Below are 26,101 nucleotides of genomic sequence, written 5' to 3' on the forward strand. Positions count from 1 at the left end.
TGGCCACAGAGGCAGCGCGTCTGCAAGTGGATAAGCAGAGGTCAGGCTAACAGAACAGCGCAAGGGCGTTTGTGCTGCCTCTGCAGCAGTGTTTCCTGCAGGCTCCCACCCAGCATACAGGGTTTTGGGAGGCTGAGGACTCCCCCAACACTCAGAGCACTGAACTGGAGGGCTGGGGGGTCCTTCCAGCTGCTGCTTGGGATATCCTTTGGGAACAACTTGATATTCTGTAAGCGCAAGGTGTGGAAGGCCTGATCCTTCCTTCCCCTCAATGCTCCAGACTTGAACAGGCTGTCAGTCCCCTACAGCATAAAGCCTCCAGAGCCCCTGGTTTGAATGGCAGATGGAAGTCTCTCAAATTGTAATATCCCCTCTTCCCCTGTAAAGGCTCAAAATCTGTCCATGCTTATTTGGGAATAACTACCCAAAAGACCAGCATAAGCTCTGCATTGTTCCGGGGCGATTAGGGAGAGTGGGTGCTACAGCACAGGAAGTGGCTGATTCTGCACATACCACTACTTTCTAAATCGCAGGACAATGGTGTTTAGTACAAAACCGAGTTTACTGTCGTTACAAATGGCATCAGCCAAGGTGTCATTTTCACACTATTAGACAAAGTGTGTCCCATTTACCCCTGTTTGCAGGCACCGCTGCCTTCAAGGTTTCTAGCTGGCCATGTCAAGCCAGCCAACAGCTGAGGTCCACAGTGTCAGGCATCAACGTAACATACGTTAATAAAAGAGAAGATGAATGTCGCCCTGTAAAACGGCACCAAGCCACAGAACTGTTAAGACTCCACTTCATTCTGGGTTGACCTTAAAATGCTCCCTTTGTCCTGCTTCCGGATGATCTCGAGGTCCTCACACTCCTGGTATGTTGGCTCTTCCTGGAACAGCCAGGTGTCGCTCGGGAGCTCCTCGAGTTTGGGTAAAGGGAACCAGTGAACAGAAGTGTCATTGAATACATCTGCATACTGAGGGTGAGTGGGAAGTGGAATTTCTTCTGTTCCTTTTAAAACCTGTAAATAGTAAATAGAGTGCCATGAGCTACAAGAGAAATTCGTTTCCACCTTGGGGCAAAACATAATGGAAATGAGAATTTATTTTATTTTATTTAACAAACAGGAGCATCAAGCCAGAATGATGCCCTGTCTGGAGAGTTTTGTCCAGCAAATACATCAGCTGACTCCAGTCGGAGGCATTGCTGTCTGCCACGAAACTACTGCCCCCTGATTTTGTTCCCCATCGGTATCTAGTAGCTTCGAGGTTCCCCACCGAATGCACTAGACTAGATGTGTTTATGAAGTAGGAAGCCATACCTTTGCTATGTAGGAATAATCTCTCTCTAATATTCTCGACAGCAACCTAAAGAGAAAACGACGCCAACTTTAGGACCCAAAATCACTTGAAGTACTGTGGCATTTCCCCAAATAGAGCAGTAAAGAGCACATGGCCAAATATGTGAACAACAGAAGGAAGTAAGACAATGTGTATAAGGCTGAATCCGTGCCAGCCTCAAAAGTGTTCCAAGGAAAGCACAAGATGACAGTTTTAAATCCTTGGCGTTGGGCTTAGATTTAGATGAGTGTCAGCCTCGCTGCTTAATTCAGCGCCTGCAAAATGCAGCTGGCCGGTGGGTGGCGTACCTTTCAAGCACTTAACTCCAACCTTGTTTCTAACCCACTCGAACAAAGGGAATTCTTGCAAGGCGGCTCGCAGCAGCGCACGTAGAGGAAGCGCACCGAGTTGCACTGCAAACCTGCCATACGGTGCAGGCTGGGGGCACTGCTTTAGAAACTAAACCTGGAGATACTCAGAACCCAGGGCTGACTGCCAGTCGGAGCGGCTCATGCAAAAGCTTCCCGAGGCCAACAGCATCTGGACAGGGAGCGCATCCCGGCTGGCAAGAGCAGGGTAATAATAGTAACAACAAATATCTAATTCTCTGCTGCCCTTGAGAGGCTCCCAGCAACCAGCCAGTTTTGATTTCATAGACGTGAGGGCTGGAACGGACCTCGCAAGATCATCGGGTCCAGCCCTCTGCCCACGGGGCAGGAAATCAGCTGCGGTCAAATGATCCCAGCAAGATGGGCATCTTAAAAGGTATCCGGACGAGGTGCTTGCACCACTTCTGCAGGGAGCCTATTCCACACTCGAGACTCGGACGGTAAAGAAGTTTCTCTTAATATGCAGCCAAAAACAGGTTGTCCTCGTCTTCCCTTGGGGTGCCCCGAACAAACGCTCTCCCAGATCCTGGTGCGCTCCCTTCCATACTTATAGGCCGCCACCCCGATTTACACCCCGGGGGCCGCTTTCACGAGCAGAGCGGTGCTGCCCCAGCTACGGGCGCTGTTCCCGCCAGCCGCAGACCCTCGCGTGGCTAAAAAACGTCTCGTAACTCCACCCTTCTGGTTCTGCTTCCGGTCACAGATTGGCACCGCCGGAGGAAAACGGACCTCGGAGACACCCGCTCGCGGAGGGCGAGAGCTTGCCTCGGCCCCGCTCTCGTCACAGCGCCAACGTCCCTGCGAGTCGCGCTCGTTCGTTCGCACGCGCCAAACGAAACGCTCCTTTTCGTTTGGCGCTGAATGAAAAGAGCCCGTGTCCCCGTCTCCGAGCGCTTGAGAAGCGGGTGCGGGCACGGCCTTCGGGGACGGCAGGAGAACGTCCTCTCCTCCGCCACCTACCCACCTCTCTTCAATGCCCCGGAAGCTGTTCCCGACGATGATGATTTTGGACAGCGCCGCCACCGACCAGTTGCTCCACAGCAGGTTGTTATACAACGCCTTCCCGCAGTGGATCATGTAGAAGAGGGTGGTGCCGTCGCCCGCGGGGTGCTTCCCCTCCTGCGCAGATTTCGGGGACGTTAGGGCAGGGAGGGACCTCGTGCGGGGGCTCAAATCCCGCCCCAGCAAACGAGCAGCGTTGCATCCCGCGACCCCCTCGAGGACGGCAAAACCCGTCCGACCTTCGAACCCCACCCAGGGGAGCGGGAGCAGGAGCGGGGCTCACCTCGTTCTCGGACACGACCGCCAGGCCCAGCTCGGCCAGCACGGCCACGTCCAGCGCGGAGAAGACGGGGTCGAAGACGCGGCAGCGCTCGCGGGGCACCTAGGGGAGGCCGGGTGGGCAAGGCGCACGTGTCCCGCGTCCCCCCCGGTCCCGGTCCCGGTCCCGTGGCGCTCACCTGCAGCTCGTCCAGCAGCAGCAGCAGCAGCGCCAGTTGGGGCCGCGCGGCCGCGCATGCCGCCACGCTGCCCAGCCCGTAGCACACGCAGCGCGGGGGGGGCTCCTCGGCCTGCGCCCCGCGCCCGCCCAGCGCCGTGCCCACTGCCGCTGTGGGGGGCGAGAGCGTGAGGCCAGGCGGGGCAAGGCAACCCCCAGCGTCCGTCCCCCACCCACCCCCCGCCTTACCCCGCAGGTGTTCCCAAGCGGCCTCGCCGCGCAGCGCGTCCCTGGGGGGGGGATGGAACAGAAGCACGGAGTCATGGAGGAGTCATGGTGCGCCACCCAGGGGTGACAGCGGGGTCAAAGGTGAGGGGGGCTCACCGGGCCTCGAGCAAGCGCCGCTGCAGCGCCGCCGCGCGCTCGGCCGGGCTCGGCTCCTCCGCCTCCCGCCGCCGCCGCCGCCGCCTTCGCGCCTCCATCGCACGACGGGTGTCCCCTCGCGGGCCCCGTATGGAGCGGGCAGGAGGGATTGAACCCACACGGCGCCCGTAGGGAGGGGGTCAGGAGCGATTGTCCCCCCGCGGCCCCCGTAGGAGAAGTCGCGCAGGAGGCTCACGCGTTCTTGTCCGCCCGCGGCCCCCGTAGGGTGGAGTCAGGAGCGATTGTCCGCCCGCGGCCCCCGTAGGGAGCAGGAGGGAGGGAGGGAGTGGGGGGGAGGAGTCACGTGCTGCTGCTGTCATGTGACTCCTCCGGGCGCCGACCCCGGAAGTGGGTGCGGGTGGGCAGCGGGGCCGGCCGCCGCCGCGCTCGGGCGTGGCGGGGAGGGGGTTAAAGGTGCGGGGGAGGCGGAGAGGTGCGGGAGGTGGGCCCAGGGGGTCTCCTAATGTGGGCGCTGGGACCCCCTGACCGCTGCCCCCCTCCCCCCCCCCGAGGGGCAGCTGCTCTGGGGTCCGGCCTGACGTTGCCCTTGGGCGGGCGAGCGGGGGGGCGTGTTGGGGGGGTCCATCCTTCGCACCCCGCCCCTAGCCGCGCTCCCCCCTCGCCAGCGCGGCGGGGCGGGCGTGCGGCCATGTCAGTAGCGGGCTTGTTCTGTCAGCTGCTCCCAGTCACGTGCCGGGCGCCCTAACGCTTCCCGCGCTCCTCCCTTCCAGCGCCGGGAAGCGACGCCGCCGGCTACGGAAACCGCGAGAAACCGCCCGGCTCTGAACGAGGAGCAGGGGCGATCCGCAGCCCCTCCCAGGCTTCACGCGGCAGCCAACGCACATACATGGCGCGCAGGGTCTTCGCGGCGAGCAGGGAGGAGCGCCGCGGGGATCGGGATCGGGATCGGCGCCTTCGCGGGGAGAGCGAGCACGACCGGCCGGCGCGTCTGCTTTGGTTGGCTCGTGAGACGGCGGCGAGCGTGAAGAACATGTGCGGGGGCCAGGCCTCGTTTGGGAGGAGGCCGCGCTGGTGAGAGCGAGGAGGCATGCTTCGGAGACTGACATAAATGGCCGACTCCGTCCTGTCGCAGCCGAACCCGGGCGCGTGGTGAGTAGCTCTCCTCAAGGCTCACGCGTCGCAGGGGGGTTTATTGGGCTTTCTGGCGTCCAGGAAGATCCTACGTGCTGTGCTGTGCTGTGCTGTATTGCTGCGGCGGCAGGAGCGGTTGTGAGACACCGAAATCACAGCGGGCCCAGGGTCGTGACGACACGTCAGAAAGGCGTTCCGGGCCCCGAAGGGCTTGCACGCGTGTGGGCGCCTCCTCGTAGCGGGTGTGTGCTGTGTAACGTGTGTTTTTGCACAGCAGGCCGGCTCGCACGGGTGCTGGTGGAGGTTAGCAGCTGCACAGACGCCGTCTGCGTTGCTCGGGGGGGGCGGCACGAGGGACCTTGGTTTCCGTTAGAGCTGTGCACGCTTGTTTATAGGCACGCTTGCTCACCAGCAGACCATCGGGGCAGGATCCGGGGGCAGCAGGGCAGACCCTACACTGAGAGGCGACGGGACCCGAACCTGTTCAGCCTCCACAAGCGAAGGCTGAGGGGGGACCTTGTGACCGTCTACAAACTCACTAAGGGGGACCTGAAGTGTTTGGGGGAGACCTTGTTTCCCCGAGCGCCCCCCGGGATAACAAGGAATAACGGCCACAAGTTGTTGGAGAGCAGGTTCAGATTAGACATCCGTAGGAACTACTTCACAGTCAGGGCAGCTAGGATCTGGGACTGACTTCCAAGGGAAGTGGTGCTGGCTCCTACCCTGGGGGGCTTTAAGAAGCGGCTCGATGCCTACCTGGCTGGGGTCACTGGAGCCCAGCTTCCCTCCTGCCCAGGCAGGGGTCAGACCTGAAGATCTACAAGGTCCCTTCCGACCCGGCTGCTGTGAGTCTATGATCTGAATGCTTCGAGCTCCGGCAGCAAAAAGCATTGCTGAGACGGGGGGAGATTACCGGCGTTCCCAGGGAGTCAGCGGCAGTCAGGAATGCGATGCAGATCCCCTGATCGTTCAAGCGATGCCTTAATGCCTTTCCTGCGGGACGGGTGAAACATTCCAGGCGCGTTCAGACACGCTCCGAGAGACCGGATTTAATCCCCTGCTCTTGGCTGCCGCAGACGCTGCGTGCTCAACCTTCCCCTTTCGAGCTGGGCTGCGGGCTCTTTCTAAACCGGGCATTTTTATCATCATCGCCGGGGCTCTGACCTCGGGGCCTGTTGTGCCCGGAGCTTGCGAAGGTAACCTACCCCCTCCAGAAAAAAAGGCTGCTAGGAAATCCATGAGTTCCCACAGCTGTAAGCCCAAAGCCCTCAAACCCTGGCCCGCCTCCAGGGAGAAGCGTGCGCTTCGCACAAGGACTGGGTCTGAGGGGCCGCACTTGAGTTTTTCCTAAGCAGTGAGACGGGCTCCCTACAGTCAGACTGGGAGAACAGATCATCTGACTGAGCCTCCCTCCTCCTCTCGTAACTGTAGCCTTGCCAGCGTCTGACTGGAACGCCCAAAGTTGGCAGAACTTAGTATCCTTTGCTGCTTTCTCCACCCTGCTCCTGTCTCTCAGCTCAGCTGGTGCGGCAGCTGTGAGAGCAATGCCTGTCTCCCTTTCTTGGGCCCGGTAGGCGTTTTTGTGTTGCGTCTTTACAAAGCAGAACTTGTCGAGGGAGCGGGGTGGTGGCGGCTGTAGGGGTGGGGGGGCGTGGACTGGACTGGTCCCGCTTAGTTAGGACCAGCAGATCTGTCGTCATCCTGCCATTGCTTGGCTTTTGCAGGTGGAATTACTTTTTCCTTTACGATGGCTCCAAGGTTAAGGAAGAAGAGGATCGCACCAGAGCTGGCATTTGCTATTTTTATCCTTCTCAGGTAACCTCCGATCATACTTAGAGCCTCTTTGTGGAACTGTGCGTGGCAGCACGGTTTATGCCTGTTCCCATCTCGTGGTGCCACCTTCTGCTGCTTTCTTGCTGCTCCAGTCGTGGAACAGCAGCACTTTTCTGCAATGCTCAGTTGTGTGGCAGGGGCGTAGGCCTCTGCACCGGGGGTGAGAATGAGCGGAGAGCAAGGAGAGTTGGCCCATTTTCCATGTTTCTATGCAGGGCTTTGGTCTCAGTGGCTGTAATGAAAAGCTGAGCTGCCGTGCACCGGTGCTGCGGGTCGGGTGGGGGTGGTGCAGGCGGTGCTTCCCCGTTCCTCCAGAGCACCAGCAATAACGCCTCTTGCCTCCTCCCTCGCCAGACTCTCCTCGACCAGCAGGAGCTGCTGTGTGGGCAGATCGCGGGTGTCGTGCGCTGCATGGTGGAGATTTCAGGTGTTCCCCCCAGGCTCATTCGGCTCAGAAAGCTCAAGTTCGCCGTGCGGCTGGACGGCGAGTACCTCTGGGTGAGTTCAGGAGGCCCAGTGCTGTGCGAGGAGCCGGCCTGGTGTGAACGAGTGTCAGCTGTCAAATCGTCCCAAGGGGCTTTCAGAAAGCTCCACACCGCCAGGGTTATACCAGTGCCCCTCATCCGCTGGGCTGCCTCTTCTCTGTAGCAGAGCTCTCCAGCAGGCCTTTCCATTACGAAGGGACCCCTTCTCTGGCCTGTGATCTGTGAATTCAGCCCCTGCATGTGCACTCTGGAAGCATGCTCTCAGCCATCACAATATTTAGCTGGAGTGCCAGGAGTCTGAAACAGGAGGGGAACGGGTCCAGTGGGCCTTTGGGTTTCTGGCCCTGATTGCACCTGCCTGAACTACCATGGCCTTCATGCCCCTCTCACCTTCCAGGCTGGCTTTTCCATAGGCTGGCAAACAGGCAGCTGTCATGTGGCCACCCAGGGCTACTTGCAGGGGTTCCCTCACTGCGGGCTGGACAGGGGTGATAGCTCACTTGCTCTTCCCAGCTGCTGCAGTGACTGCTCTCTGTGCCGGCCTTTGCCCTGCAGGTGCTGGGCTGTGCTGTTGAGCTCCCTGACATCAGCTGCAACCACTTTCTGGATCACCTGATCGGACTTTTCCAGTTCTACAACGGCCCCGTGCGCCAGGCTTACACAGTGAGTGCTGAGAGTGTGTGCTTCTCATCTGGAGTCATGTGTAGCCCTGGCCTGTCTTCTTGGGCTGTGTAGGGAAGAGAGAGACTGATCTAAGGGACTGCACGTAACCAGATCGTGTGTAGACTAGACTCTTGCCACACGGTGTCTAACAGGCTGCCTCTGGTCCCCAGGCTTTTTCTCAGGAAAAGCTGAGCAAGCAGTGGGACCAGTACATCGATCACATTCAGAAGAACACTAGTGACCTGCACAGGATCTTCAATTCCCTCTGGCACTTGGACAAAACCAAGGTGACTCCCCAGGCTCCTGACATCCAGCCACGGAGCCCCCTCACCCAGGGAGCTGGCGTCCCCCTGTTGCACAGGTGCATTTCAGTGAGCTCTCGCCTCTGGCTGGTGCCATGGGTTAACTGCCACCCTCTGCATTTTGCACTCAGGTGGACCCCCTGCTGCTGCTGAAGGCGGCCCTCATCTTACAGACCTGCCAGCGCTGCCGTCATGTCCTGGCTGGCTGCATCCTCTACAAGGGTCTGTGAGTATGCAGGGGCTTGTGGAGGCCCCGTGCCTGTCTGCTCTCTAGCCAGCCAGCTGCAGAAACCCCACCCTGAGCTGCTCAGGGCAATGCCGCTTTACCAGAGCGGTGGCAGCAGCAGAGCAGCTTTTCCTCTGTGGGGCAAGGGCAGGGGGCACCTGAGACACAAACTGCACAGCGCCAAAGAGTGTCAGGAACCACAGAACTAGGTATGCCGTGCTGGTTGTCATCCCAGGAGTGGCAGACTTTCCTGGCTGGAATTACCTGTAGGCATCCAGCTGCCATACAGAGCCAGTGGGGACTGGGAGCTGGGCTGGTGGCTCTTCAGAACAGCCCCTGAGGTCGCTATTTTTAATGCCTGAGCTCTTCAGGGCAGGGTCTTTTCCCCCATGCCCAGCCGGCCTCTAAACACGTACTGGGATGGCAACTAAGTAGGCTAGCAGTGATGCAGCCAGGTGTCCTGGCTCCCCAGACTCTCTGCCTCTGTGACCTAGGACTAGCTATAGCATGAATATTGCATGCTGCATGCCTTTTGCCTGCTGGCTCTAGTTGCCCGGGGCTCAGCCCCTGCAGTGACTGCTGACAGCTTGGTGGTGGTGGCTGCTGCTGTCTTCAGTGCTGCAGCTGCTTCCTTACCCCGGGTGGTGTATCCTGGGGCTGCCAAGCACTAATTGGAAAGCCTCCTACATCGGGTTACAATGTACCGGTAGTGTCCTGTCCCCTGTCTTGCCAATAACAAGTGCTTGATTGAATGCCTAGCTTGCTGGCCAGTGGCACGTTCCACACAGGCTGGAACAGCTGTAGGGGAAAGGAGCCAGCCTCCTCGCAGGAAGCTTGAGCTCCCTTCAGCCAGAAAGGATCTGTGTGCCAGCAGCACGGAGCCCCAGCCGGGAGTCGTCCAGGGACAAAGAAGGCCATGTGCTGACAAGGCTGCCCCACTGCTTCCTCTGGGAGCCTTCCTTGCTGGGGTCCGGCAGGCCCTTGGTGTGATGAAGCCACGAGTGCAGCAGGCCAGAGGACGGAGGGTTTTGGAAGCACATGGGGTGCTCTGCCCACCCTTCCCCAGTGCTCTTTCAGCTCTGAGGCCTCCCTGTCCTGAAGCAGCGCTGCTAGCAAACTGCAAGGGCCAGGGGGCTGTGCAAGATGTTCTGGGGGGCTTTGGTTCCCCTGGCTCAGATGAGACCTGTTGCTGCTGCCTGGGAGATGTGCCAAGCTTATGCACAGAGTTCAGGCTCAAAACCTTCTTGCTAGGTTTTGACTCTGCTCCATGGTTCAGTTCAGAGCCCCTTGGATTCAGCTGGGCAGTGGCTGTTGGCACTGGAGTGGAGTTTGGGGCTGGCCACCTGGGTGACAAAAGGGCTACAGCTACTCCAGTCTGCCCCAAGCACTGTGCACTTACCTCCTGGCCAGTCCCAAGCAAGATGTGTGTGATTGAACCTCTCGGGGACTCCCTGGGTCTGCAACGGCCCAGCAGAATCCAGAGTTGTGCTCTGAACAGGGCTGGCAGCGGAGGCCGAGGGGTGCCGTTGCCTGTCTGCTGTAATCATCTGTTGCAACAGCGAGAGCAGGCAGCTGTGCCTTGGCAAGCCCCTCTGCTCACGGCTGCCTGTGTCTGTTCTCTCCTGCAAGGATTGTGAGCACCCAGCTTCCCCCTCCCGTCGCTGCCAAGGTGCTTCACCAGGGAGCTGAGCCAGCAGAGAAGGTATGTGGCAAACCAGCGTGCAGCTGCACTTGGAGGCATTGCCCCTCCCAGGCCCCAGTCCTCACTGGTAGATTGGGGCCCATTCCTGCAGCCAGCGGTAAACGCTTCCATGGCTGAAATAACTCAAAGTCAGCGGAGCCCGTGAGAGTCAAGTCAGGGCTGCTGCCCTGGGAGCTTGTTTCCTTGTCCGTCCTCTAGCTGTTGAATTCCCTTCAGCCTGTCGGGGCCGGTAGGATTAGTTTAGAGTTAAACCGAATTAACTTTTCTGCTCACAGCTGGTGGTTAGCAGCCTGTAAGGGTCTGGATTGCCTCCTGCTCATGTTAAGGGGAAAACGGTGCTTGATTCCTGGGATTTCCAACCGTCTTGCTACGTGAGCAGGGCAAAACGCTGAGTGTGGATGCAACTGCTCTTCTTACAGTGCCTCTGTCTGGGAACAGCCCTGTGGCCAAATTTACCCTGGATGGACCAGGGCTGGGTGCACAAAGATGCACTGGGTCAGTGGGATGCCTCCTGCAATGAGTGTCCTAGTTCTCACATCTGAGTAGCTGTTATGATTCAGTCTGCACTCAAGCATGGTATTTTCTGCTGCGTAGCCTTCCCTAGTTGCGTGGGACTGCTTAAAATCACAGCTTCAGCCTCTCTTCCCAAACAACAGGGATTTTCAGAGGCTCTGCTTGCTGGTCTCCATCTGGCCCTGGTACTCTGCTGGGGGAAGAGACAGCATCCTGTGCATCTGCCCTGAAGTGTGTTGCAGGAGGAAGCAGGTTCATTAATCTTGGCAGCCTGAGTTGCTCCTACTGTGAACAAGCTCCCCACAGCCCTGCCTCAAGGGCAGGTCCAGTGCCCACTAGGAGCCTGGCCCCCGATAGCAGCAACTCTGGTGGGCACTGGCTTGAGCCACTAACATGTGTCTCATTGAAGAACCATGTTGACTCGCTCTCTGCTTTGCTTGCAGAGCGGACACGGCAGTGGGGATGTGCTGCAGGAACACGGTAAGCACTGTTGCTCGCAGCTGGAGTAGCAAGGTCCCTCCAGGAGCACATGGGGAGGCTGCCTGGACTCCCAGGCAGCTGATACCCAGAGGCTCCCACTGCTGCCCCTGCTGAGGCAGGCACAGCTGCTGGGTATAGTTGCCCCGGTCCCCTGTGGGCAAGGGGTCTTGGGAGAGCCGGGGTGATGCTTCCCCCAGGAGCCCCATCTCCCACTCCCACAGCATCTAGCATCAGCCCTGCCCTGCCTGCTGGCACACGGGGCCATTTCTTCTCTCAGGTCACTATCCTGCATTGTTCTTGTAGATCCTCCATTGCCTCCAGGCGTCTGCCTGCTCCCAGTTTTCCTGACAGAGGAAGAATCTGCCACGCTGTGGGACTTCCCAGTGGAGTGGATGACCAGGTAGGGAGCGAAGCCCTGAGGCAGGGCCCAGGGCTTGCCATCCTCCCTAAGGACAGTCTGGGCAGGGAGTTCAAGGGGCAGAAATCACCCGGTACGTGTCAGTTTGGACAGTTCAAATTGAATGGATCTACTCCCTGGAACCAGCTCCAACCTGGGCTACTGCTCCCTACGGCACGGGTCCAGCACCACTGTGTACTGCCCTCTCGGGTCACCACGGTGTGTATGAGGCTGCCATGCCATCTCTTCAGAAAAACGCTTGAGTGGGGATGGGAGTGGGGTTTACAGACTACTAAATGGGAAAGAGAAAATCACCCAGGATTTATTATTGACTCACTCTCACCAGACAAGAACGAGGGGTCACAGCATGAAACAAGCAGGTAGTGAGTTTAAAACAAACACCAGGGTGTTCTTTTTCACCCAGTGTGGACTTAAAGTGTGGAGCACGTGGCCACCAGACATGGCGGAAGTGGAGAGTTTAGCCAGATTCACAAAGGGGCTGAACACTTTCTTGAAGGAAAGGGGTAGCAGTAGCTATCGAGCATGGGAGCGAGGGGCTCTCTGCATCAGAACTGCCTAGACCCCAAATACTGGAGGCTGCAAGGGAGAGAGGAATGGGAAATCCTGGTCAGACTCTGTCACTCTCCCTTGCAGCCTCCGCTCTCTGCCCCCGTGTGACACGGGAGACCGAGCAAGGGGTCGACCCAGTCAGTGGCAGTTTTTATGTTGGGCTGTGAGTGTAGGCAGGCAGCACTGCAGGGGAGAGGGGTGTGCTGGGCCGCACAGGGGAAGCTCTCAGGGCTGCCTGGCTTAGAGGCAGAAGCAGCCTGCAAGACCCCAGGGTCCCTCTCCCTGTCCCGGGAGGCACCAGCCAGTGAGCAGGTGGCAGGCACTGCTCCTTCGCCCAGGCATCCCCAGCCCTTGGGACCCACAGTGGCTGCTACTAAGCGCTTGCCCTCATGTTCCTTCTACCCTCTTAGTTTGCCCGTGTCTCCAGCAAGTGCCAAGGCTGCCCCTCACTCACAGGCCTTCTCAGATCCCACGGGCATCAAGGAGACCCTGGCCAGCACCTCAGTGAGGGAAGCAGCCTGGGACCCGCCTGGAGCAGGTGTGGCTGTCAGCATCCCAGACTCTGCTTCCCCCAATGGCTTCCCAGAGCCACCAGCCAACGCAGGGGATATTCACCCTGGACCTCTGAGCAGCTGGAGCCCTGAAGAAAGTTCTGCAGCTGGGGATGCTGCCGCTGCCTCACCAGGCGAGCAGGGAACCCTGCCAGGAGACTCTGGACACTCTGCAGCAGAGCACGCTCGAGATACAGATGCCTCCTCTGCGCTCATGGACTCTGCAGCCCCTCGTGCCCAGGGCAGGGAGCATCAGAACGTGACCGTGTTGGGGACGACCCCTGAGGCTGAGCGCTGCCTCCTGCACCAGTGCCACGCAGCCAGCGGCAGCTTCGCCACGGGTGGCACGTCCAAAGAGCTGAGCAGCAGCAGCTGGAGCCAGCCGCACTCCCAGGGGACCACCAGCCATGGCAGACTCCCTCGGGTAGGAGACGGAGCGCCCAGCAATGAGCCGTCTCTGTCTGACCCTGCACCCAGCGCTGAAGGCTCAGAGCAGCAGCTGCCCGCAGGAGACCATGGTGGGAGCCAGGGGCCTGGTACTGTGGAGCTGTATGAGACGGTGGTGGAGGGCGCAAGCTCCCCGAGGAGCAGGGCGACCAGCTCTGCTGACCCCACAGGCTGCCCAGCCAAGCCGGCTGCACTGGTCAAGATGGTCCTGTACGTCCACAGCATCAAAGGGCTGGCGCTGGTGCTGCTGGCTGAGGAGCAGCTTGAGGCCAACACGGGCGCCATTGAGGAAGTGGTGAGTGCCGTGTGCGATGCTTTTTTGCATGTGTGTGCCCTGTTGCAGGCCTGTCTCGCAGGGGCAGTGGCTGTAGCCCTGGACTCCCTGCCCCTGGAGCCGGGAGCTTTGGCAGCCCTCTGGCTGGCTCCTCACTGAGCCTGTGGCTGAGCCATGCAGGTGAAGCAGCAGCCCCTGGGGCAAGAGCACCCTGCTGTCACAGCCAAGTCTTCCCCGCAGCCCCTTGCCGAATGCACGGGCCTGGCCCAGGGCTCCTGCGGGACGAGCAGGCTGACAGGGTCACGAGGCAGCTGCCCCACCAGGTGACTGAGAGCCCCCTCCCACCTTGCCAGTCTCTGCCAAGGACTCGAGCCTGGAGACCAGCTCTGTCAAACCGAGCATGAGTGCCTGGCAGCCCCCGCCCCAGGCAAGAGGGACCCGCAGGGGCCGGTCCCAGGAGCCCAGCAGCACGGCTGTGGGCTCTGCTCGGCCGTGGGGCGCGACAGGCAAACCTGCTCACGGCACTCCTAGCACAGCCCTCCAGCCTGGCAGCTATGCCAGTCGCCATGGCAACAGCCTCGTTTTCCTCGCTGGCGGGTGGATGGGCGGATGAGCTGGGGGGCTCAGCTGCAGCACCCGCACTGCCCCCATCCCTGGACCACACGTGAGAGCACCCGCCTGCAAGGGTGGGCGCATCTGTGCCCGCGTAAGATGGCTCTGAGCTGGGCTGCGGCTCCATGAGGAGGGAGGAGGGTTTTCCCGCAGGGGCAACAGGTCCCTGGGGGGGGGAGGGTGCCCCTGTCTCTGCCCAGCTGGAGGTCTTGGCCCCCCACAAGAAGGATGCTCTGCCCTAGGGCAGCAGGGTCCAGGGCTGGGGGCGTCTCCTGCGCACAGCTAGAGCTGCCTGGTGTCTGCAGCAGAGGAAGGAACAGAGACAGCCTGGGGGATCATCCAGCTAATCCTCCTAGCTCTTGACAGGCCAGAGATCTCTCCCGCCCCCGCTTCTCCCAGGCAGCACGGCCCTCTGCAGCATCCTTCAGCATGGTGCTGGGACAGAAATCCCCTTGCCAATGCCAGTGTGGGCCAGGCGCGCTGGTCCCCGGGCTGGTGCCAAGCAGCACAGTCTTGCCGCCGTGCATGGGGGCAGCAGAGCTGCCGGGCTTGGGTGTGCGAGGCTCCGGGACCCTCGCTGGCAGGCACTGCCCAGGTTCCCCAGGGCTCACGCCGGTCCGGGTTGTGCCGTTCGCAGTATCGCAGCAGTCTGGCTTCCCTGAATGGCCTCGAGGTTCATCTGAAGGAGACTTGGCCCAGGGACTCTGCCGCCACCAAAGCCACCTACAGCTTCACCCACTATGACTGCGTCCAGAACGTGCTGGCGGGTAGGTGCCCAAACGTCTCCCTCCCTCACGGCTCGGGCTCCAGGCGTTCGCCTACAGCACGCTTGGTGGCCCGGCTGCCCCTGCAGAGGAGCTGGCCCTGTCCCCGAGGCCTCGTCCATCCCGATCTTACCCTGAGCCTAGTGCAAGGGCCGGGCTGGGATAGTCCAGAGCAGGATGGTGCCTGGTGTCGCCAAGACACCAGGACGGCGCCCGCTGTCATGTGTCCTGTGGAAGGGGGGCTCTGCCCCTTCCCCAGGCTGTGTCCTGCTCTAGCAGCTCCCCTCCCAGCCCCCACAGCTCTGCTCCTGCTGGGAGCAGAGACAGGGACTGGGCCAGGTTCCAGGCTCTTCTCGTTCCGGTCCTTCCTGACATCTCCTGGCAGCCCCACAGATGCCTGCCAGTGCCAACCAGGCACCCTCTCTGCTCCTATATGGGAAGCCAGAGGGACAGACCCCAATGCCTCTAAGTAACCCTGTCTCGGGCCACTTCTCTCCTCCCCCAGCCTCCTGGGGACTGACCCACCTGAGCACCTCGTAGACCCCCCACCCTACCCTGGGATCACATCTTCACCAGCATGCAGGTTGTGGTCACTGCTCCCCAAACCTCTGGCTGGAGGCAGGAACCAGCACCCTTCCTGGGACAGGCCCCTGAATGTGGTCAGCTCCCTCACTGCATCCCCTTGTCCCTGCAGGGAACCTGCCGCCAGCGGCGGGCGCACAGGACCAGCACTTCCTGCGAGCCACGAGCCTGATCCACGCGGACTTCGCTCAGCTCCCGGCCGCGTCTGAGATGATCGTCAGGTACGGTCGGCCCCACGGGAGGGCGGGAGGGGGTCGCCTGTCCGTCTGTCTCCCGCGGAGAGGGTGGAAGGTGCAGGCACCAGGGCTCGGGATGAAGACGCAGCTCGAGTGCTGCCAGCTCCTGGCGCCATACGGCTTGAAGACGCAGCTTTAAATAGAGCTGTTCCTAATAGACTTGTGCCTTGGCTCGGAGCCAGAGGCGCTGGAGCTAGCGACGTGGGCTTGTTTTCCCGCACGCCGCGTTGGGTTGGAAACAGGCAGACTCCATCCCCGCACGCCAGGCGTGATGGTCTTATCGCTGCCGCAACCGCAGCCCCCACCCCGCCCCTGCCCCGCATCGCGGGGTCCTGCCTGCCCCACACAGCTGCCGGCCTGGGCAGGTCTGAGCCTCAGCGGCCTGGGGGGTGGTTCATGCTGGGAAGGGGGGGACCTGGCCCCCCTGAGTACAAGATGGTGACCCCCGCCCTGTCCAGCTGCTGGGCCACGTCAACCAGCTCCCCCTTTCCCACGTGCCCTGGGGACTCCTAGTCGCTGTCCCACACGGACCAGCTGCCTGCTCCCTGGGGTTTGCAGCTCCCGGTGCCCTGACTCTGCCGTCCGCTGCCCCCCCAGGAACGCTTGCACGGCCGTCTACGCCTGCCGCAGCCCTGTCCACGAGACCTACTTCCAGCAGCTGGGCGTCCCGCCGCGCAACTCGGGCGCCCCCAACCCGCACGACAGCGCCTTCAGCCTGCCGGGCAAGGCCAAGCAGAAGCTGCTGAAGCACGGCGTCAATCTGCTCTGAGCTGTGCTCACCCGGCCTACAAGGACACAGACTCTCGTGCTGTGGGCTCAGCTCCACGGGTGGAGAGACAGAGAGACACTGGGGGCCTTTGCCCGCACTGACTGCTCCCTGCTGCCTGGGGGATCCAGACAGCTGCGTGCCGGCCTTGAGCTGCCGGGTGTCTGGTCCATGCCAGGAGTCCTGTGCCTTGAACTTGTTTCTGCCTCTTAATCCACAGGGGTGATCCCTGTCAAGCAGTGCCTTGTACGCTCCCAGCCCAGGCAGGGTGCAGAAGCAGACCTGCCCCCAGGGCTTCTTCCTGGCTGTGCCCCCCATTGCTGCTGATGGAGGTGCCCTAGTCCCTCCTTCCGCGCGTTCCTATCCTGAGCTCAGGGGTGCTGTGTGTGCAGAAAAGGCCAAGAGCGCAGTGGCCAGCCAGGCCTGTCTTCGTGGCTCCTGACCCAGCCTGCTCGCCCCTTCCTGTGCCTTCAGGAGTCTTATCGGAGCAGGGCAGCACGGCCGTCCTGGGAGCAGGCCACGCGAGTGGATGGCTGCCTCCTTGTGTGCCACCGGGTGAGCAATAAAGCAGAGTCCTCGCGGCTCATCCAGGCAGCCCCTGTCGCTTGTGTTCCTACGGGACCTCTCGCCTGGGGTGGCAGGGCTGGGCACCGGGCCGTGGCACCTCCACGTGTCTGCTCCTGTTCTGAGCATGGTGACGAGGTGTTGGCCTCAGGGATGTGGTCCTTGGGGTGGCTGGGGAGCAGATCACGGGCAGGCCCTAGCTCCCCAGGACTGCTGGAGGTGCAGACAGATCCTCCCCCCGACCCCTGCCCTGTCTTACCCTGGGGCTGTTGCTCCAGGCACTGGTCTTTGCTGGGGGAAACCAGCCTGCGGTCTCCGCTCAGCCCTGGGGCCAGGCAGCACCTTGGGGCCGGGTATTTGGGGCTCTCTGCTTTCCCTCGAGAGCCCCAGATATGTCCAGCCCCTGTTTTGGGGGGTGACCCCCTTCCCACCCCCTCGATGCAATGGAAGTCCCAGCATGCCCGAGCTGGGCTGCAGAGCACGGACCCATCCCCAGCTCTGCCACGAGCTGCCTAGGCCGACAGGGAAGGAGGACGCACGGAGGCACAGCCCCATCCAGTTTCTAGCACAACAGTTTATTAAGAGCCTCTCCTGGCCACTGGCCTGCACGCTGCAGAGGGTGACCGCTGCTTCATCCGGAGGCCTCGCCCAAAGGAGTCCAGCTGGGCGGGGGTCCCGCACGTCAGGAGTTATTGTACAAGAGTTAGGTATAAAAACCCTGCAGCCGGATCTGAGCCCTCAGCCTTACAGTCTCCTTGCTGAAAACCCTGCACCAGCTCCCTTGCACACCGCTCCAGCCGCTCCCCGGCATCTTTCCACCCCCTCCAACTCCGGTGGCTGTGTCCTGGCCAGGCTGGTCTGCAGGTGACGTACCAGGTTCCCAGCATGATGCGGTACGAACCTGACAGCTCTGTGCCAAGTGGCACAGGCACCTGGCTGCGCTCCAAAGCCAGCATGCTGCCAGCTGGGGGCCGGGACGCTTGCAGGTAGGCGGAAGAGGTTGCTCCTGTCATGCTGCACAGCTCCAGCTTGTTCTCAGCCCCTTGCTCTTCAGGCATCTCCCCTCATCTGCCTTCTCTGGCCAGTCTGACGGCTGCAAACCCCACAGCAGCCCAGCCCTCGTCCCTCAAAGCAGGTGCTGGGCACTTCAGCCCACCCCTGCCTGAGGACGTGCCGGCTGCTGGGTGGATCCCAGCCCAGGACTGAGCACAGATGCAAAGAGGAGGCCTAGGCAAATGGCCGGAAGTCTTTAGCTGCATCACTGCTGCTTGTGGCCACAGGGCACAAGAGAGGGCATCTGGTTTTTGGTAGCCCGCATGCCAGTGAGCTTCGCCGAGGCAGACGGCACCCGGCTCTCCCTTCTGTCTGGGGCGGTGGAGCCTTCTCGTGCTATTTACAGGCAGGAGGGAAAGGTTGCAAAGAGCCAGGCCGGAGCCTGCGAAACACGGCCCCTTTTGCCACAGGTCTGCACGGCCCCACGAGGCACCGGGACGCGGCGTGGCAGGCGAGCGGATCGCGGGGGCTGCGGTTCCGGTTTGTCGCCGAGGACCACAAGACACGGCACACGGTTACATTCGAACGAACACCCTTGGTTTCGGTTACTCTAATTCTGAACACGGCAAAACACGGTAGCAACATGACACATACTACAGCAGCACGGCGTCTAGTCATGGAGTCGGGGGCGGGGGGTGCGCGGGCGCAGCGGAGAGGGGTCCCTGGAGCCGACCGGGATGGGGAGGAAGAGAGACCGCGAGGCGATGCGTGTGGGACGAGCCCGGAGCAGGGGTGAGGGGGACCCGACGCGGCGTGTGCTATGAGGAAGCTTCCCGGGAGGCTGCGCGTGGCCCTGCCCGCCCGCCCGCACCCCCCTGCCAGCCCGGCGGCGCCATCATCGTCCCGGCGCAAAGATGAAGTCGAGGGCTTGGCGCTCGGCGGCCGCCACGTTCGGGTGCCACAGGTCCACCATGAAGACCACGCGGGGGCCCTCCTCCGGGGGACCTGCAGGGGAAGGAGAGGCAGGGGTAAGGAGCCTGGATGGGCACCGTGCGCCTGCATCGTGCCGCAGGCACCCACGAGGACGCCGGCAGCTGGGCAGGTGAAAGCATCCCCCAAGGGCTGGGGCACAAGGGCACCGGGGCGGCTGCTGCCGGCACTGGGAGCCTGAGCTGAACTCGACTGTCCATGCAACCCAGGTCTTGCTGCAGCGCCGCGCTCCCAGCACCACGGTGCTCGGGACCGCCGGGGAGGAAGGGGCAGCGATGCCGTGGCGCTGCATGGATGGGTGCGGCCGCCCACGGGAGCTCTGCGCCCAGGAGCAGGTCCCCGGTGCTCGCTGCCACGGGATGGAGAAGGCGCGGGCAGCTCGGCGCTCACCTTCGTGGAAGGCCGTGTGCAGGAAGGAGTCGTCGAACAGCAGGCACCGGCCCTCGGCCCAGCACTGGGGCTCACCGCCCACCACCAGCTCGCAGCCGCTGGGCGTCTTCAGACCTGCCGGTAAGTAGGAAAGCACGGGCATCAGGGCAGGGAGCAGGGGGACCTTCCCAACCCCCATGGGCCCGGGGCCCCAGCCTCTGCACCACTCCCAGGGCAGTTCGGAGGAAGCTCTGCCCCATGCACCACGTTGCCTTGGCCCTGCCCTACGTGCAAAGCCCAGGGCACGTGTCTGGAGCCGGTCCCCAGTGCTTTCCTCCCCGTGGTGGGCTGTAAAGCTGGGAGAGGCAGCAGTGACCTGCGCCTTCACCCTCCCAAGCTTGGTGCCTGGCACAGCAACAGCTGCCAAGTCCCCCGTGGTGAAACCCCGGCGAGGCAGAGGCTGCATCAAATGGGATGTGCCAGAGCCATGGAGACCCTGCCATTGCCCCCAAACCCCCCTCGCCATCACCCCCGGGCCCAGCTGCTGCAGCAGGGCTGGCGTGCCCGCTCCCAAGGGCTGTGAGACATGCACCTGGCTCCCACCAGCGATGTGCGGGACGTGCTGCCGCGCTCCTGCCAGGCTTGTCCCCGGCATCGGGGCTGTGTGTGGCCAGTCCAGTGGGACAGGACCAGCTCTGACAGCAGGTCCCCGGCAGCAGGGAGGACCCAGGCCTTAAAGTCCAGAGGGCTTTAAGTGAGGGGCCGAGAGGGAGTTAAAGGCACGAGGAAGCAAAGGGTTTCCCCTCTCATGGACGAGATGGGGAAGGGGGTAGCGAGCCACGCTTGCTCTCTCCCCAGGGCCCCGTGGCACCTGCAACCAGCTCCGGAGCCGGTGTCCCAGCATCTCCCCGAGGCACATCACAGCCCGAGTCTGAACACATGTGCGCCGTGTTTGCCAGCAGGGCCCCCCGGCGCCAGCGCTGCGCGTTCAGGAGCCCAGCCATCTGTGCACGCGGGCATCTCCCCCCATCCCGGTTGCACGCGCCGGCTGCACACGGGCCAGCAGCAGGGAGCGGGACTCCCACCCTCTTTCCCATTCCCCAAGGCCAGGCTCAGCTCTGAGACCCGGGCTACGTCTCTCCACGAGCCCCTGCCGTCCATCCCAACCTCTCCGGGCCGGCTGTGCCCCCTCAGCCAGGGAGTCCTAACTTTGGCACGGGGGTCCGGAGACCTAAACTGCTGCAGTTGCACTCCCGTAAACCAGACCCTGCCCTGCCTCCCTCGCTGCCCGCCACGGTCCAGACCGCGATGGGACTGCTGCCCGCTCCCGAGACGGTCTCCAAACCCTCTGACCCCACCAGGCAGCCGGGCCGCGCCGGCGGCTACGTACCGAGGTGGCACCGGATGCGGATGTTGGTGGGCCCGTAGTGCTCGGCGATGACGGTGCCGGGGCTGAGCACGGAGATGCATGCGTTGCCAAAGACGTTGTTGCCAATGCAGGTGCGGAGGCTCCCAAGCAAACGGTACGTCCGTGGGCATTTCCTGCAGTTCCGGGGCACGCACAGGCCCTGGTTCACCAGGTAAAAGGTGAACCACTCCCCGCTGGGCGTGCTGTTCATTTTCCAGCCCTGCGGGAGGCTGCAGTTGGAGAAGGCTTTGTAGAGGGTCTCGAACTCGCACAGGATGGTCTGGAAGTTGCGCTCCAGCAGCTCCACGTCATGCTTCTGCGCCTCCCGCGAGAAGTAGGGCATGGTGGGCAAGTCCGGCAGGAAGAAGACTTCAGGCTTCTGGATGGAGGGCCGGCTGCTCAGGTAGCGGCCCTGGTCGCGGATGCCCTTGTGAATCCTGCCCATGCCGGCCCAAGAATAGCGCTTGGCATATTCCTGCAGGTTGTGATAGAGTTTCTGGTTAAGGCCGTCACTGGGCGTGCAGCGCACGCACTCGGGCGAGTGGCAGTACACGTACCCGTTCTGCAGCCCGTTGGCGTCGGCGCTCTGGATCAGCGCGTTGACCGTGCCGTAGGCGCGGGGCTGCTCCCGCCCCACGTGGTAGCAGTACCATACGAACAGCACCAGCAGGCAGGCCACCGTGGCCAGCGCCGTGGCGTCGCAGTCCCGCACCGACTGGATGGCGGCCGCGATGCAGTCCCGCAGCCCGTCCAGTGACCAGCTCCAGGCCGTCAGCCACTCCAGAGACATGGTGGGCAAGCGGCGGCGAGAGGCGTGCAGAGGGGCCAGGCGGTCAGTCCTCAGGGACACCCACACCATGCAGGTCAGTAGGGGCGAGGCGGGGAGGGCTGGCCACGCGAAAGCATCCTCGCGCCTGGGCCCGGCGGGCTCTGCCACGCGGCATGGGGGAGCGGCGACGGCTTCGTCTTTGCATCTACATGTCGGAGCGTGGCGTTGGCGGCGCGGGCTCCTCTTAGCAGGGCGTCAGCTGCGGGCTCCCTGCCCGTGCCGCGCGGTCGCTCATGCTGGCACGTGGCGCTCGGAGCCGGTTCTGGAAGGACAAGAAGGTGGAGGGCGTTAGGGGCTTTCTGCTCTGAGCTCCCGGGGGAAGCGTGGCCCAGGCGCTCGGAGCAGCTGCGGACTAGGCAAGACCCTGGCTCCGTCTTGCTCCGGTGTCGAGCCGCAGAGAGCGGCGGCTGGGTCTGAGCAGGGTTTCCCCCACAACCCCGTTCCTCTCCGCCTTGCAGCCTCCAGCATTTAGGGCCTAGGAAGTTCTCCGTGCCCCTCGCTCCCAGCTCCGTAGTGACTTTCCTGCCAGCACGTGCCCCGTCCCTGTTTGGATCTGGTGGCCGCGGGTCCCACCCTTCAATGCCACGCTGGGTGCAAAAAAAAAAAGTCCTCGTGTCCATTTTAAACGCATGTCGCGCTGTGACCCCTCGTTCTTGTCTGCTGAGCGAGTCTATCACAAACCCCCAAATTTTCTCTTCACTGTTGAGTAGTTTATAAGCCTTCTCCCCTCTCAAGTACCTCTCTTCTGAGCAGAGCAGGCCTGGCCTCTTGAGTCTTTGCTGGAGGGGAAGACTAGTGCCCTATTCCCCCCGGGCACCGGGCCCTCCTTTCTCCACCCCTCTCCTCCCAGCACCGAGAGAGGACTTGGGCAAGGCAGGGGCCATGTCACTCCCCGGAGAAGACTCTTATCAGGCTCGTCTGGAAGCAGGTGCCTGGCTCTGCTCTGACCCAGATGCTCTGCAACTCCTCTCCCTCCGGGGACCAGGCAGCGACCGGGCAATGGGGCTTGGGCAGTGGCTGAGAACAGGAGCTGGGAGGTGGCAAGCCAGCTCCGAGGTCCGTAGCAAAAAGGGCGGTGCCAGAGAAGCGGGGGCCACCCGAGGCTGGGGGAAACAGGGATGGGAGCAGGCTGGCCTGGCCCGAGGAGGAACCAGTGCCCTACTGCAGAGCCCGTCCTGGCCCCGCCTCCATTGCAGCTGGGCGGGAAGACGCGTGGCTCCCGCACTTTCCATCCCGGGTCTCAGGAGCTGCCTGCCTGCTGGGGGCGAGGAACGGAGCCCGCCAGGCTCCAGGAGCGTGACTTAAACCCTGTGGCCATTTCTGAGACCCGCTACGTCCTGCCCCCGTTCTCCGCACGCCTGCTTCTGGCATCGCTTTCGTGTCCGGGTCTGGCTCACGCTTGGTGCTCACCCCCAAACACCCCTGGCCTGGGACTCTCTGCTCCCCCAGGCTGCGACGCGCCTCCCCCTGCGTCCAGGTCTCCTGCCAGGCCCCCGGTGCTCATCCCCTCTGTGCCTCCTCCACCCTCGTCCCTGCCCTTCCAGCAGCCGGAGGAACGGGGGCCCGAGGGCCGTGCACGCAGGCTGGAAAGCTCCCAGGTGCCTCTTTGGAAAGCCAGAGCCCTTCGCACTATCAGCATGAGCGGGGGGTGGGTTGTGCATCTGGACTTCAACAAAGCAATGCTGCCTGTCATGCCAATACCTACATCGCTCCAGTCCAGACGGCCGCTCCGCTCCGTCGCCGCCTCAAGCTCTTTTGCGAGCACCTGAAAGAAAAACAGGAAGGGGAATTGAAGGCGTGTTCTCTCTCCGCCGAGCTTCCCCGACTTCCTTCTCTCTCCGGGGCCCTGCCTGGCTCCGGTTTCTCTTCCTGGAGCCGGAGGGGAGGAGGCGGCGAGAAGTGCAGAAGGGAAACGAGGGCTTCCCAACCCAGGGGCCTGCTCCTGACGGGAACGGAGCGGAGCCCAGCTGCCCCGCTCGGCTGCAATGGGCCGTGCAGCCCCTGCACGTGGGCAGAGCGCGTGGTGGTCCATGCATCCTCTCCAGAGACGCCCGCGAAGAGCTGCATCTCATGTAGCATCGTCCGTACCAGCCTCGAGGGGGAAAGGGCTGGAGAAGGCCAGAGCGACGCAGTCTGCAGGCGCTGGTGCCCGGGGAGGCTCTGCACGGCTGGGACCTGAAGCACGGCAGGCGCCCGAGCCCTTCTGTGCTCCTCCCCGGGGCTCTGCAGCTTGCGGTGGGGGGGTGAAGGGCGGTGATTTAAAAGCAACGAGGGTTTCCTAACTAGGACTGCTTCTCCCCTGGCGCAGGGCCCTGGCAGGCCGGGGAAGGCCCCTCCCGCACCAGGCGGGAAAGGAGGCACTTCCAGAAGAAGCCTGGTTGCAACACTGACTTCCTCCTCGCTGCACCCCTCCTGCAAAGTCCCCAGCATCTCCAGGGCCCGTCTCACACCTCCTAGAGACACTGGGAGCCTCGATAAACAGAGGCCTGCCTTGTCGGCTTGGATGGGCAAGGCGCTGGCATGCTCTCTACTGCCTGCCCGTGCCCTGGTGAGACGGGCAGTGCTGGACACAAGAGCGTGCGGGGCCGTGCGTGGCTCTCGTGGAGGCTTGAAGGAAGGGGATCCCGGCTAGTTGCACGGGTGGGTGCATCTCCCTGCTGTTGCCCCCAGGGATCGGGATCACACGGGGCCAGACACGCGTGTGAAACACCCAGCAGTAGCCCCCTGCCCTCCGCCATGCCCCGAAACAGGCCCGAGAGCTGCACGTGGAGAAACCAGGCGCGAGGGGCAGAGGCTCAGCATCATTTTCCACGAGGGATTTTGCCGAAGTGACGCCCTCCGATCCCTCAGCTCCCGTTGCAGCGACGGGCCAGGCCCGGGCGGACCGCGCTGGCTGGAAGGGCTGCGCGGGCGGCCCGAAAAGGGCTCCTTCTCCACGCTGCGCCCAGGCCCCGGTGCAGCCAGGCAGGCAGGCGTGCAGCCGGGCGTTACATAACGAGATGCTGCAGAAAGTTAGCACCGGGCTGCCAGGCAGGGCGAGGGGCCGGGCTGGCCCAGGGGCCGGGGGCCCGGGGCGGCCCCCACGCAGCGGCCTGGGGCCCAGCACCCCCGGCAGCCGTGCCGGGGTCCCCGCCATGCCCGCCCGGCCTCGCATCCCCCCAGCTGGGCGCTGCGCAAAGGGCTGGAGCTGGTCCCGCACCGCCCAGCCGGCCGCATCCCCCGGCCGCCGGGTACCAACCTGCTGCTGCGGCGGCGGGCACGCAGGATGCTCGCGGGGATGCAGGGAGGGATGCAGGGGGATGCTCCGCGCGCCGGGAGGGATGCGGGCAGGGATGCTCCGTGCGCCCGGCTCCGGCTCCAGCGATGCAGCCGGCAGCGCGGACCACAAGTCCCAGCAGCCCCGAGCGGGAGGGGCTCGGGCCCGGCACCTCCTCCTCCGGCCCGGGCTGGGCTGGACTGCGGCCCCCGGGACCCCCCCGGCCCGAGCACCTGCGGGGAGGATGCCCCAGGGCTTCCCGGCTTGCACGCATGGCCCCCCGGCCTGGGAAGGGGCTGCGCGGGGGCCAGGGGGCAAGGCTGGCGGCTGACGCAGCCCAGGTGGGCGCCTGTCACGCCCGCGCTGACGGTCCAGAAATAGTCCTCGTGCAGCCTTCGCCGCCCCCCGCGCAGCCCTGGCGGGCGCCGCGCAGGAGCTGGACTAACACCCAGGCAAAGGAGGGCCCTAAGCGAAGAAGGGGCCCAGTTGTGCTTATTTTATTATTCCAATTATTGAGTGGGGGGAAAAGGAGTATAAACGTACCGTACTAGGTGGGAGCCCACGAGCGTGTTTGCCGAGGGGGTGCAGCACGCCCCGCGCCCCTTGGCACGGCTTGCGCTCTTCGTGCCTGTCTGCACGGCTTCCCAGCTGTATAGACCGGACCTCATGGGGTTTTCTGACCGGGAGATGGGGCTCGCCCCGTACCAGCGACCTGGCGCAGTTGCTCCAACCCGGTCTCTATCGCCTGCAGACGTTATTGGGGATGCTTCTGTTTTCTCCATAATAAAAATGTTCGCTAGCAGAGAGGCAGGGACCCGGTAGTGCCCTGGACGCCAGTTTGCAAACTATCCAAAGCGGTTTGCTTGCCTGGAGCCCGCTAAAGGGTTAATCCATCCCTGATCCTGTGGGCAGGTGATGGGCAGGCCTGACCCTTGCCCATCTCACTTCACCCAAACCCATATGCATGCAGAGCTAAGCAGGACACCGTGCCGAGCAGCCCCAGCCCGGCCCCCCGTGCCTCCGTTCCCTCGGCTGAGCCTAGCACACGTGGCCCCAAGTTTATATATAGCGCCAAGGAGAGCCGTGGCGGCAGTGCCCCCGGCATGGCCATCTGTAACCTTGATCCGGGGCAGGAGGGCTCATGCATCGCGCGTGTCAGTGCACGGGGCCTGGCCGGAGCTGTGTGTGCTGCAGAGTGATTTAATGCAGACGCCGAGAGAGCCTGGGGAGCGCTCGCTGGGACGCTGCCCAGGAGAGATGACTAGGCCCTTGCTGTCACGGGCACCCGCAGCAGATCATCCCTGCTCCTGAGCTGGTCGAGGTCCAGCTTGGAGGCAGCGGTGGGTGTGGGGCTGTGCCTGGACTACGTCTTCCCAGAGGTGGTTCCAGCATTAGGAGCCCTCTCCTTTCCAGCTGTACTTCAGTCGTGGCCAGGCTTGCTCCACTCCCATGCTGTCGTTTGGCTTCACCAGCCTCCTCCATCCTTTTCTTTTTGTTGCTTCAACCCTCCGTGTTTGCAGCATTTGTGCCCGCGTTGTGCCACGTTACACCCAGGAGCCCACCCCCATCCCCTCGATCCCCCTCCCGTCCCCTCTCTGCCGCGGCTCCAT

At 62.7% G+C, this 26,101-nt stretch overlaps 3 protein-coding genes across 6 annotated transcripts; 1 reads left to right on the plus strand and 2 right to left on the minus strand.

The window, feature by feature from the left end:
• Nucleotides 1-543: 543 nt before the first annotated feature.
• SRRD (SRR1 domain containing) lies at nt 544-3,790 on the minus strand. The gene is made up of 7 exons (XM_006261767.4): nt 3,549-3,790; nt 3,414-3,454; nt 3,187-3,335; nt 3,012-3,110; nt 2,691-2,845; nt 1,319-1,364; nt 544-1,018 (listed from the first exon to the last, which is right to left on the minus strand). Exons 1-7 carry the CDS (start codon nt 3,644-3,646, stop codon nt 788-790), a joined length of 819 nt encoding a protein of 272 aa, XP_006261829.2. The 5' UTR covers nt 3,647-3,790; the 3' UTR covers nt 544-787.
• Nucleotides 3,791-3,897: 107 nt separating this feature from the next.
• Nucleotides 3,898-16,676, plus strand: HPS4 (HPS4 biogenesis of lysosomal organelles complex 3 subunit 2). 2 transcript variants are annotated; one of them, XM_019496712.2, is made up of 14 exons: nt 3,898-3,935; nt 4,319-4,697; nt 6,404-6,494; nt 6,867-7,010; nt 7,553-7,660; nt 7,831-7,947; nt 8,094-8,188; nt 9,818-9,890; nt 10,847-10,883; nt 11,187-11,283; nt 12,261-13,143; nt 14,372-14,501; nt 15,193-15,301; nt 15,914-16,676. In XM_019496712.2, the coding sequence occupies exons 2-14, from the start codon at nt 4,657-4,659 to the stop codon at nt 16,083-16,085; spliced, it is 2,097 nt and encodes a 698-aa protein (XP_019352257.2). In that variant the 5' UTR covers nt 3,898-3,935; nt 4,319-4,656; the 3' UTR covers nt 16,086-16,676. The 2 variants fall into 2 exon arrangements, with proteins under 2 accessions (XP_019352257.2, XP_006261822.3); XM_006261760.4 differs by having other exon boundaries at nt 3,918-4,001.
• A 524-nt stretch (nt 16,677-17,200) lies between these two features.
• On the minus strand, nt 17,201-24,585 carry ASPHD2 (aspartate beta-hydroxylase domain containing 2). 3 transcript variants are annotated; one of them, XM_059713328.1, is made up of 5 exons: nt 24,474-24,585; nt 22,941-23,000; nt 20,389-21,497; nt 19,020-19,133; nt 17,201-18,644 (listed from the first exon to the last, which is right to left on the minus strand). In XM_059713328.1, the coding sequence occupies exons 3-5, from the start codon at nt 21,263-21,265 to the stop codon at nt 18,535-18,537; spliced, it is 1,101 nt and encodes a 366-aa protein (XP_059569311.1). In that variant the 5' UTR covers nt 21,266-21,497; nt 22,941-23,000; nt 24,474-24,585; the 3' UTR covers nt 17,201-18,534. The 3 variants fall into 3 exon arrangements, with proteins under 3 accessions (XP_059569311.1, XP_019352255.1, XP_006261821.2); XM_019496710.2 differs by lacking the exon at nt 24,474-24,585 and adding an exon at nt 23,324-23,418; XM_006261759.4 differs by lacking the exon at nt 24,474-24,585 and having other exon boundaries at nt 22,937-23,193.
• Between the last annotated feature and the right edge of the window lie 1,516 nt (nt 24,586-26,101).

Source organism: Alligator mississippiensis, chromosome 10 (assembly GCF_030867095.1).
Source record: "Alligator mississippiensis isolate rAllMis1 chromosome 10, rAllMis1, whole genome shotgun sequence".
Classification (NCBI taxonomy): Eukaryota; Metazoa; Chordata; order Crocodylia; family Alligatoridae; genus Alligator; species Alligator mississippiensis.